General features: G+C 42.8%; 2 protein-coding genes across 3 annotated transcripts; one reads left to right on the top strand and one right to left on the bottom strand.

The window, feature by feature from the left end:
• Positions 1–9,114: 9,114 nt before the first annotated feature.
• LOC134225647 (centriole and centriolar satellite protein OFD1) lies at positions 9,115–11,985 on the top strand. 2 transcript variants are annotated; one of them, XM_062705900.1, is made up of 3 exons: positions 9,115–9,312; positions 9,382–9,570; positions 9,631–11,985. In XM_062705900.1, exons 2-3 carry the CDS (start codon positions 9,414–9,416, stop codon positions 11,928–11,930), a joined length of 2,457 nt encoding a protein of 818 aa, XP_062561884.1. In that variant the 5' UTR covers positions 9,115–9,312; positions 9,382–9,413; the 3' UTR covers positions 11,931–11,985. The 2 variants fall into 2 exon arrangements, with proteins under 2 accessions (XP_062561884.1, XP_062561883.1); XM_062705899.1 differs by having other exon boundaries at positions 9,115–9,570.
• On the bottom strand, positions 11,976–12,642 carry LOC134225649 (cytochrome c oxidase assembly factor 5). The gene is made up of 3 exons (XM_062705905.1): positions 12,367–12,642; positions 12,191–12,292; positions 11,976–12,123 (listed from the first exon to the last, which is right to left on the bottom strand). Exons 1-3 carry the CDS (start codon positions 12,469–12,471, stop codon positions 12,082–12,084), a joined length of 249 nt encoding a protein of 82 aa, XP_062561889.1. The 5' UTR covers positions 12,472–12,642; the 3' UTR covers positions 11,976–12,081.
• Positions 12,643–12,692: the final 50 nt, after the last annotated feature.

Below are 12,692 nucleotides of genomic sequence, written 5' to 3'. Positions count from 1 at the left end.
TCTTCCCTCCCCCTTCATATGGGATTTTGGCAGAAGGAAGGTCGTGAGATAAATATTATACCATCACAAATATTGCCCTCCGCTTGCTTCCAAATCGCCTCTATAAAAACATTCTTCATGGCTGCCGTATCCTAACGGAACTATCAAATCTATATTTCCGCCTCTATTTATATCATGAACATGTACGTCTAAGTTTGGAAGATGATATTAGCATTTCCATATCACTCTCAAAGTTGTTATTCGTGGTCTTACACGGGACCACGGAGGCAATTGTTGACGAACTGAAGGCCAACAAGTTGAAGCCGATTAACGTGTTTCCCATCAAGCGCGTCGAAGGGAATAATCACCGGGATGTACTGTACCTGGTGCATTTCGAGAAGGGCTCTACCAGCATGGCGGACCTTCAGAAATTAAGGGCACTCTTCCACAAAACTGTGGAGAGATATTTACTTACTTACTTATGGATCCTGTACACCTCCGGTGGTGCAAAGGGCCGACTTGAAAGATCTCCATCCTGAGCGATGCCCGGCTATCGCTTTAACCTGTTGCCAGGTTAGATTTCGGTCGACTTCTTTTATATCTTTATTGAGGCTTCTCCGCCATGAGCCTCTGGGTCTGGAGAGATATACCGCCCGAAAAAACGCGACGTAGCGCAGTGTGTGGAAACTTGCGCACGGCCATGGAACCAGGAACTACCATATGAAGCCTCGCTGTAACAAGTGTGCCGTAGCGCACCAAACCTCAACGTGTCAGCCGCCGCTACTCCGACATTGCAGAATCCTCTCCCATCCGCCTAGAAGAACGTGGAAATCAATGCTGCAGCTGATCAGCAGCCCGAAAACCTCAACTCCCGGAGGAAATTATGGAGCGGATCCTGAGCCTGTTCCGCCGGCTGCGAAGCTGTAGAACAAAGGAACAGCAGATCGACGCCGCCACTTCGGTGGTTATGACTTTTCTAGCCAAATATGTGCCCTGAAGCTTCCACCATGATTCTTAATTTGGAACGCTTGTTCAATCCAGAACAAAAGCATAGAATTGACCGACTTCCTTAGAGAATAGGACATCGATATCGCAACCATCACCGAGACACACCTCAAGCCAGAAGTAAATGTCTACTTTCCCGACTTTCGACTTGTGAGACTCGATCCACCTGACCCCGGGGGACGAGTGGTCATCGCCTTACGTCGAAACATTAATTGCCGTTTTCAGTTGGAAATTGTCGAAGCTATGGGAGTTGAGCAGGCACGAGATTGCACGTTCCGGTGGTCCGTCAGGTAAGCAATGCCCTGAACAACCATCTTTGAAGACAGTCAACCATCGTTGAAGACAGACTGTAATCGCTTGCAGACCAAAATTATCATGGCCAGAATGGTGGACCTCAAAAATAGAGATTTTTCTAATAAGATCAGCGCTTGTGCTAAGCCGTTCTGGAAGTTAACCAAAATTTTGAAAACCAAACCACGTCCCACCGTTGATCCCGTTAGACAACATTGACTCTACGGATCGCTTAATAACTACGGATGAGAAGGCTGTTGAGATAGGCCGGCACTTCGTTCGCTCACACAGTCTTGGACAGAATATTATTAGTCCGCATGAAGCTGTCGTCTGGCAACATGCAAACAATCAGCTTCCCAACGACTTATCGAAGGAGTTGGCGATTACTGCTGATGAACTGTCCACCTATGTCAAAACCTCCAAAAATATGAAGGCTCCAGGTTTTGACAACATCTTCAACATGGAAATTAAGCATATGGGTGAGTCGTTTTTCGAACATCTTGCCATGACTTTTAATCAGTGCTTACGGCTTAGCTACTTCCCATTCCATCCACCTAGAAGTCAGCCAAAGTGATCCCTATCAGGAAACCTGGGAATGGACCAACCTTCCCTTAAAAGCTACTGACCTATCAGCCCTCTCTCAGCGTTATCTTTTTCAAAAAGCTTAGATAACGCTGAGAGAGGGCTGATTTTATGATTACTATCGAGGGCCGCATTGCAATTTATAACTGTTGAAGTGGGCCACAGTATATTTTCAATTTTTTTTTCAAAATTTTGAATTAAATAAAATTTTAACAAAATATAGCATCCCTGTGATTTTTTTCCGAATAACATACTTGTAAGGACATTTAATTCTGCAGGTTTTATAGCCATAGCTGACAATGAGTCGATATTACTGTTTCTGCTCCTTCAGACTTGACAAGAGAAAAATCTTTTGCAACAGCATATTTTCGATTTTGTTGGCAGAAAGTATTCTACAATAGATCTAATAACTGGTCGCAGTGGCTCACCCGAAAAGGAAATAAAAGTATTCTAAACTATTTTCCTAATGATCATATGACCTTATGAATTTATTTGGTGTTACGCAAATAACGACAGCATGTTTCAAAAGTATTTTTGAAGCCAGGTGCCAGCAGTGTTGAATAGAAATCTAGTAAATCTGCATTCTGAACCTTGCTTTCATGAATTTGAATTTTCTGAATCCTTTTCTTCATCAATATCGGAACTTGAAAAATGTTTGATTTCGTTCAATATTTACCGTACCTTAAAGTACGATGACATGATAGTTGATAGTCAACTTGTTTCCAGGAGTTAATAATTTCGTAGGAGTTTCAGCTGAATTACGTCGAACCCTAACATGTTTTTAGGAATAAAAGCATCCTTATTACGAAGCAGTGTAAGGCAACATTATTCATACATGAAGCTCAACATTAAGCTCGTTTAAATAAGCGCGGAAAACAGCATTTGCTATTTTTATAGCCCTGGACAATAACATAGTAGTGATGGATTTCATTAATCATGATAATGACAATACGATTCATTTTTTCTATACGATGCTTTAACGACATAGTGGTGCGAACAGAATCCCAAAATGGGCAAAAGCTTTTCTTGGCATGTACTGCTTAACAATGGGCCACATGTAGTTTTTTCCCCGAAATCCTTCGCGGGCCGCAGGAAAAGGCTTGGAGGGCTGCACTTTGGGGATCACTGCATTAATCAATCGCAAGTCTACACTGTTACGGAAGAATAAGTTTGCTGTCTACAAACAAATCGTCCTCCCGGTGATTGAATACGGTATGCCAGTCTGGGAGAGTTGCGCTAAAACCCATCATCTTAACCGATTCAACGTCGTATTTCAACATAAATTTTGGACATACTGCTTCAAAAAAGGATGCAAACCATAAAAAAGTAGAAATATGGAGGAAAATTTTTTTTTTTGAGATCTTTTAGGGCTTCCAAACCCTTCTTGAGTACAGAACTTGATGATCTACATCAGCGGTTCTCAACCTTTTTCTTGAGAGGTACTCCTTCGAACTTTCGGATTGATTGAGGTACCCCTATTTTTGCTGTAAATGAAAATAAACGTAACTACGTAATAAACGTCCATGAACAATGGAACTTGATAACTAACGGGATATATGGCTCCCCATAAGTTGGGCTGACATTTTCATTATTCCGTGAAATTTTCAAATTAAAAATATATCATTTATTAAAATATCAAACTTTCGAATATCTTGAAAGTAGGCTTCTGAGCCTCTTGAAAGGAGGTTTCTGAAGGGAGGGTTCTGAGTCCCTTTAAAGGCGGCTTTTCAGTCTCTGAGCCTCTTGAAAGAATAATTCCGAGCCCTTTGAAGGGACGTTTCCGAGCCTCTTTAAGGGGCTTCCAAACCTCTTGGAAGGTGTTTCCGAATCTCTTGAAAGTTGGCTTCCGCGCCTCTTGGTAAAAGGCCAATGAGCCTTGAAGGGAGGGTCCCGAGCCTCATTAATAGCGGCTATAGAGCCACTTTAAAGGAAGCTTCTTAGAATGTTGGAGGAACGCTTCTGAGACACTTGAAAGCACACTGATATTTTTATGCCCAGGGAAGTCGAGACAATTTCCAATCCGAAAATTGCCTAGACCGGCACCGGGAATCGAACCCAGCCACCCTCAGCATGGTCTTGCTTCGTAGCCGCGCGTCTTACCGCACGGCTAAGGAGGGCCCCCAGGAGGACATAGATAGTATGGCACGTAATTTTGAGAAGATGGAAGAAACCTACATCAGACTGAAAAGGGAAGGATTGGACTAGTCATCAACATGTCGAAGACGAAGTACATGATAGGAAGAGTCCCAAGAGAGGACAGTGTAAGCCACCCGCCACGAGTTTGTATTGAGGTGGTTGAAGAATTCGAGTATTTGGGCTCACTGGTGTTCTCCGATAACGATACCAGCAGAGAAATTCGGAGACGCATCATGGCAGGAAATCGTACGTAATTTGGACTCCGCAAAACGCTCCGATCGAGAAGATTTCGCCGCCGTTACCAAACTGACTATCTACAAAGCGCTCATTGGTGCAGGTGGCGGACGGTACATGGAGGAGGCGAATGACCCACGAGTTGCAACAGCTGTGGGGAGCACCATCCATCGTTCACACCACAAAAATCGGAGGATTGCGGTGGGCCGGACACGTAGCCAGAATGTCGAACAATAACCGGTGAAAATGGTTCTCGATAACGATCCCGCGGGCACAAGAAGGCGAGGTGTGCAGGTAGATCGATCAGGTGGACGACGATGTGCGGACCCTCCGCAGACGGCGGGCTGCCATGGACCGAGTTTAACCCGTTTCGGCCCGGGCTACGATTTCAAGTTATAAAATCCACCGTTTCCTTGTTTTTCGACCGATTTGCATGAAATTTGGAGGAAAAATGCATTAAACCCTATATTTTTGTGTAGATTTGATTTGGAGATTGAGTCCTTTGGGACGGTTTTACCGAGGGGGTCCCCTGGGTCAAATGGGGTCAAAAATAGGTCAACTTCCTTTTAATCGTAGATTAGTAGTAAATGCTCTCAATAATGATGTAATCGTTTTTATTCATCATTATGCAATAGTGGGAATGGAAACTGCACGTTTGGACCTCCAAAATCCGGTTACAGATGTTCCGGGAACCTGGTTCCCCCAGGGAAGTGGTCACCTTTTGATTGATTCTGAAACCCAGCTTGCGACACGCAAATACAATAGAAGACATTTTCAGAACACCTGAGCGCATTGGCCACTTCCGTAGGTTCCCTGGAAATTTTATGCCCTCAGGGAAGTGGTCGCTTTTTGAGTGATTCTGAAATCCAGCTTGCGACACATCAAACTTCATGATTATGCAACACATATACAATAGAGGGCATTTGCACATCATCTGGGCACATTGGCGACTTACGGAGGTTCCCTGGGAACCTGATGCCCTCAGGAAAGTGATCGCTTTCTGAGTGATTCTGAAATCCAGCTTGCGACACATCAAACTTCATGATTATGCAACACAGATACAGTAGAAGGCATTTACACGGCATCTGGGCACATCGGTCACTTCCGGGGGTTCCTTGAGAACCTGATGCCCAATGGTTCTGAAATGCAGTTTACGATACCTCAACCTGAATGATTTTGTTTCCTCCAAATAATGTAGTGTGTGTTTCGGAGCATCCTTTCCTGCACCGGACTGGAATCTAACCCAGCTTTGTTCAGCATGGTCTTGCTTTGTAGTCGCGCATCTTATCGCACGGCTAAGGAAGGCCCCAAAATATCATATAGCATATTTACCGGTAAAAATTAGTGGCCAACGTATCGAGATGCTGCGTAAGTATCTTCCATTGAATCTGTGTTACAAAACCATGAGATTTGATGTACTGCTATATACCTTTCAAAACCACCTTCAAAACAATGTGGTTTCAGGAGGAATTTGATATGTCGCAAGCCGGAGTACCATAAAAAAGTGATCACTTTTCTGGCTGCATAGGCATTCCGCGAAGCTCAATAAGTATTCAATTTGTCTTGCTGTTCTGATAATGTTGTCATGTAGTGTAGTGATGTCATGACAAGTTGGGTTTCAGGACTATTCAAACGGTGACTGCTTCCCTAGGGGAGTATGGTGGCCAAAAACAAAAGAGGCTACTGCACAGAAAAAGCTGACAAAACTGCAAAGGTTAGTGTCCATTGCTATAACGGGAGCGATGCGTAGCACTCCTTCAAAATCGTTGGATGCAATTCTAAATCTGCTACCATTGTATGAATTCGTGCAGTTAGAAGCGGAAAAGAATATGCAAAAACTTAAACGATTGAAGGTATTCAAGTCAGGCGATTTAGTGGGCCACTTGAGCATCTCACAAAATTTTCAATATGGGGAAGTGATGAATATGAGTGGAGACTGGATGAAACCTGTGGAGAACTATGACATTCCTTATAACATACGTGAGCCATCACGTATGGACTGGGAAATCGGAGGTCCCACTGTTCGGGACGGTTCCATACAATTCTACACAGATGGCTCACAAATAGGAAGCAAAAACGGGAGCAGGACTCTTCGGCTCTGGGATATCGATCTCAGTGGCATTTGGAAACTATCCAAAGGTGTTCCAAGTGGAGATTTTTGCTATAATGAAATGTGCTAATATCTGTGTAGAAAGAAAATATAGATATGCAAATATTTGTATCTCAAAGCATTGATCTTTCATTGCGAAAAGTGTGCCAAGAGAACTCCGTAAATCTGTACTGGGTTCCAGGACACTGTGGCATTGAAGGTTATGAAGAGGCAGATGAGCTTGCGAAACGAGGCTCAAATACACAATTTATTGGCCCAGAACTTTTCTGCGGTATATCACACTGTACTATAAAAATGGAATTGAAATCCTGGGAAGCACAAAGGTTGATAACCAACTGGTTGGTTGCCGAAAAGTGTGCTCAATCAAAGAGATTTGTAATTCCTAATGTAACCGAAAAGCTCTTGGAGCTCAGTAAGAGAGCTCTTTGCACCTTCACTGGCCTAATAACCGGACACTGCCCGAGCAGATATCACTTGAAAAATATTGGCCGGATTCAGAATGATATCTGTCGTTTCTGTAACATGGAACGTGAAACCTCGGAACATCTGCTTTGCAGTTGTGATGCATTGTACAAGGGTAGATCTAAATTTCTAAATAGTGGCTTTATGCAACCAGGAGATATTTGGACTGCAAATCCTGGAAAGGTAGTGGGTTTTATTAACTCAATTATACCGGACTGGGAAAAGACGCGTCTTAGGTTGTTTACTTGACAAATGGTGATCAACCTACAAGATGCGAATACATAGTTAAGAGTAATCAGGGGTATACCAGGGTTCTACGCCTCAATAAAAAAATAGGGGAGGGCGTTTCTAGCGAACGAGCCCAATGTCGCAATATGCTCTGCAAATATGCAAATGCCTTCTACTGATTTATGTTACAAAATCATCAAGTTCGACGTGTCGCAAGCTGGGTTTCATAACCACCCAACATTGTGAAATGCAGTAGCTTTCCAGGGAACCTCCGCAATTGGCCAATGTTCCCAGATGCTCTGCAAATGCCTTCTATGATATGTGTTTTGCAAGCTGGGTTTCAGAACGATTTAAAAAGTGACCACTTCCCTTAGGGCACCAGGTTCCCAGGGAACCTCCGAAAGTGACCAATGCGCTCAGATGCACTGTAAATGTCTTCTATTTTATTTGGCATCAGGTTCCCAGGGAACCTCCGGAAGTGGTTGATGTGCTCAGATAATCTGCAAATATCTTCTGTTATATTTGTGTTGCAAAATCATGAAGTTTGATGTATCGCAAGCTGGGTTTCAGAAATACTCAAAAAGTGACCACTTCCCTGGGGGCATCAAATTCCCAGGGAACCTCCGGAAGTGGGCAATGTGCTCAGGTGTTCTGCAAATGTCTTTAATTGTATTTGCGTTGAAAAATCATGACGTTTGATGTGTCGCAAGCTGGGTTTCAGAATCACTCAACAAGCGACCACTTCCCTGAGGGCGTAAAATTCCCAGGGAAACTCTCGAAGTGGCCAATGCGCTCATATGTTCTGCAAATGTCTTCTATTGTATTTGCGTTACAAAATCATGAAGTTTGATGTGTCGCAAGCTGCGTTTCAGAATCAATCAAAAAGTGACCACTACCCTGGGGGCACCAGGTTCCCCGGAAACCTCCGGGAGTGGCTAATGTGCACAGATGCTCTGCAAATGTCTTCAATTATATTTGTGTTGCAAAATAATGAAGTTTGATGTGTCGCAAGCTGGGTTTCAGAATCACTCGAAAAGCGACCACTTCCCTGAGGGCATCAGGTTCACAGGGAACCTACGCAAGTGGTCAATGCGTTTAGGTGTTCTGTAAATCCCTTCTATTGTATTAGTGTTGAAAAATCATGAAGTTTGATGTGTCGCAAGCTGGGTTTCAGAACAACTCAAAAAGTGACCACTTCCCTGAGGGCTTCAGGGTCCCAGGGAGCCTCCGAAGGTGGCCAATGTGCCCAGATGCTGTGCAAATGCCTTCTATTGTATTTGTGTTGCAAAATCATGAAGTTTGATGTGCCGCAAGCTGGGTTTCAGAACCACTTAAAAAGTGACCACTTCCCTGAGGGCACCAGGTTCCCAGGGAACCTCCGGAAGTGGCCAATGCGCTCATATGTTCTGCAAATGTCTTCTATTGTATTTGCGTTGCAAAATCATGAAGTTTGATGTGTCGCAAGCTGGGTTTCAGAATCAATCAAAAGGTGACCACTTCCCTGGGGGAACCAGGTTCCCGGAACATCTGTAACGTCCAAACGTGCAGTTTCCATTCCCACTATTGCATAATGATGAATAAAAACGATTACATCATTATTGAGAGCATTTACTACTAATTATCTACGATTAAAAGGAAGTTGACCTATTTTTGACCCCATTTGACCCAGGGGACCCCCTCGGTAAAACCGTCCCTAGGAATACATCTACACAAAAATATAGGGTTTAATGCATCTTATGCATCTTTCCTCCAAATTTCATGCAAATCGGTCGAAAAACAAGGGAACGGTGGATTTTAAAATTTGAAATCGTTGCCCGGGCCGAAACGGGTTAATGGAGAAGACTTTTATGTACTGCACAGACCACTTCGGCCTTAGTCTGAGTGAAAAATATGTAATGATAAAAAAAATCTATAAATTAGCTTAAGCTTTCGGAAAATACTAAGTCTATATCTTAGAATATGAGACACAATCCAATAAGCGGGCAATGTCACAATATTTGTCGAATAGTTATGTTAAACATTTTAAATTTTTTTTTAATATTCGTAAAAATATTTAAAAATTTGGATATTAAGGGAAATACTAAAGCTGCATTTGTTTTAAACTTTATTTCTGTGATTTTTTATTTTATTTATCTATAAGTTCATCACATTACTGGAGCTGCAATTGCGTACAATTTGGGCGTCCTTCTAACTTGCAAGCAAGTTGAATTCCGTTTGGAATCCTGTTATGACCGTCGTTGCCATGGCGATCGAATGCAGCAAAGGACGCATAAACAACACACAAAGTAATGTTTACTCCAATAAATGACTGCTTCTAACGAATTAAATTTCTAAATAAGAGTCTCGAGTTGTAGAATCAGTTTAGAGTCAAAGAATCGCATTGAAGATGAACGACGCTCAGGATTTTCTCGATCCAGATGACATCACCAATTCACAGTTCCGAGAGCAGATAAAAAACTGGATTGAGGAGCAGGGCATTCACGCGAATCTGCAGCTACAAATGAAGAAGGATTTAATCGATCAAATTAGCAGAACCGCGTTGGGTACTTCAATTATTTTTTCACTTATTGAGCTTTGATTTTATATCAATTTTATGTTTGTAGGTCGCAAGATCAGCTTGAAATTGCAAACGCACCAAGGAATTGTCTTATCACCGATGGTTCTTGTCCTGAATACCTTAGTCGCGGAGTTTCTGTACACCCAAAACTGCCACTTCTCACTTTCTGTGTTCAGCAACGAAGTACCGTTCAAGAACACGCTTCCTGATTTTGGAAGATCCAAAAACTTTCGATTGAATCGAATGGAACTGAAGGAAATCTTCGAAGCATTGGGGGTAGAACACTTCGCGAGTTTGGTGGAGAAGTACGAAGCCAAAGCAACCAAGACTGGTGGCAAATCGCTCCTCTACATCATCGTAAAGTCAGCGTTGGCATCGGTTAAGGCTTATGAAGACAAATTCAGACGATTGAAGAAAGAAGAGGCAGATCGTGAAGCGGCCAAAACTATGGTTGATGAATTGGGAATGGATAAACTGCACCGAAATGTGGAGAAGTTGCTGCAAAGAATGAAGCTTGTGGGGAAGAGTATCGAGCGGGTTGAAGAGCTTCATCGGGAAGGTAGCCGAGATGATGAGCAATCCACATCACTGAAATTGTGCACGGAGAACGTGACGAGAATGGTCAGCCGACTGGAATTGTATTCTAAGACGCTCGAGGAACTGATAGTTAAACTACAAATTCACTCGGATAAGGCGGAATCGATGAGCGAAATTAAAAAGGTGGAAGAGCCCGCTAAGCAAGAAGAATTGAAAGAGAAGAAAAGTTATACCGATTTTTTGAATGAACTCAAATCAACCGAACATGGGCAAAAGTATGTGGCGAAGCTACAGAAACAGGTTCATAAAATGCTGGACAAGGAGAAAGCGCAGTTGGAAGCAACCTATGAAAAGAAAATGCACGAAGCAGAGCTGGAGTACAGATCAAAACTGGAAAGGGTGCTTTCCGAGCGGATAAGAGAGATGTCGTTACCGAGAGAGATACGGACTTCACCGGAAGTAATACAGCGTGCGAGCGAAAGCGAAGAAAGTATTCACTTCATGAGGAAGATTGACGAGAAGTTAAATCTGTTGTATCAGCATGAAAGAAACGTCGATGAGAAGTTGGTTACATTGAAAAATGATCTTCAGAAACATGAACTGCGACAAAGTAAGTACTTTCAATCATTGAAAGCTGCCGAGACCAAAGAGAAAAAGCTACTTGTGTTGCAGGATGTCGAACGACAGCTATTGGCCACGTTTGAAGACGAAACGCAAGCAATTATTAGGAACGCAAAAGCAACGATCGAACATTTGGAAAGCGAAAGCGATAAAATCAATCGATCGTTCCAAAAGTACTTACAAAAGCAAAGAGAAGACAAACGGCGATTAAATGATGAAAAGGTTCAAATCTGGCAAACATACAACGATGAAAAGTTGGAATTGAATCAACGGGAGTTGCTGGAACCGAACAGACATGTATCTGAGGATATTGTCATTAAAAATACTTATGAACCTCATAATAAAGAATTCCCAGAATTTGGAAACTTTGAAAATCCATTTAAAAACTTTGACCCACACAAGTACCTGCGACGACCGAAAATTTCCAATATAGTCCTGGATAACATGAAGCATCAACACGATGTCGTGGATGTGGCTGTAAACACCACAATTGAGGCTAGCGACAATTTCAGTTTGAAGCCTCCATCAGGCGAACCGAAAAAATGTGCCAGTCCTAATTTGGACCTTCTAGAAAGCGCTCGCTTGGACCATAAACTGCCAAAGACGCCTCCCCCGGTAGCAATCCCCAAAACAAATTCAACGGAGTTACTCGTGCCACTCAATCCTTACATAAGTCTACCACAAACACTACAAAGCGACTCAAAACTCAGCGACCTCCTAGCCAAAGATACTCTTAACCTTAAGCGGAGCATCGAAGAGAACCTGCAGAAGCTAGATCAGATGAGTAAAACCTACACCAAGTCTACATCATCGAGTGAACAAGATAAACAACGCAACGGCACGTACAATATAAAACCGACGCTCGAGCAGCAACCAGACCGGATCGAGACCCAAAAGAGTTTGGACGATTTATCCAGCGAGGCTGAACTGGGCCTGTCGGAACCAGTGGATTTGGATAGCACCAAAGAGCTGCTGGAGTACACGAGAAAACATTTCCCCCGTGGGGAATCGAGGAAAGACGTAGCAAATTTAGAAAGTCTGGGCTCGCTAAGCGATTTGGACATCAGTGAGGATAGTAAATCGAATGCTGAGCATGTTAGTATACGGGATGATGATGACAGTACCAAAAACATCCTTGAAAACATTTCCACGGGAAAGCGATCTTTGTCCGACAATAGTTGGAACTGAGCATGTAATTCTAAGGCTATCGGATATAATAAAACCTAACATTAATAAGAACTAATTTGGTGTGTTTAATTGATAACAGTCATTTATATGGGTACGCAAAACAAGCTCTAATATGAAAGGACGAAATAAAAAATACCTGCACCGTCCTACTTCAATAACCTTTTCGTCCTCTGAATCGCTGTCGATTGTCCAACTGAGAAAGGACACGATAAAACATTTGAATTTTGCAATCATAAACAATATATGCACGAGTTACTCACCATTGACCGTTTGCACTCGAAGAATGTGTTCTGCAGGGCACGGCATTGATCCGGAACGGTATCGTCCCTGCGGGCCAAACACTCACGGGGAAGTTTACGTTCCTGAAATAGCAAATGATAAGTACAGTTGTTGGTAGTTGCATTATTACCGATAAACAATTTCCTGCTTTATGTACCTTCTTGCAACAATCGCTCTCCAGCAGGCACATTTTCAAGTCGGCTCGTACTCTGGCGCAGGCTGTTTTGTCGGCCAGTTGTTCGCTTCCTTCGTAGCGCATCATCTTGGAGGAGGATTTATGAGTTCAATTCACCTTCTATTAACGAAATTAAAGCACTTAATAATATAATTTTACGTAAAAATACTTTAGGGATTATGCCAAACACACAGAATTGCACAATTTGTTTTGACATTGAGATCTGCGTCGTCAAATTTTTCTTCACCTCAACGCACAGAACAGCTGATAATGACAGTTCTCGATGTCAAAATCAGCTGTTCGGCCGG

The sequence above is a fragment of the Armigeres subalbatus genome, chromosome 3, assembly GCF_024139115.2.
Source record: "Armigeres subalbatus isolate Guangzhou_Male chromosome 3, GZ_Asu_2, whole genome shotgun sequence".
NCBI classification, from domain to species: domain Eukaryota; kingdom Metazoa; phylum Arthropoda; class Insecta; order Diptera; family Culicidae; genus Armigeres; species Armigeres subalbatus.
This window is presented reverse-complemented; position numbering and strand designations above follow the sequence as displayed.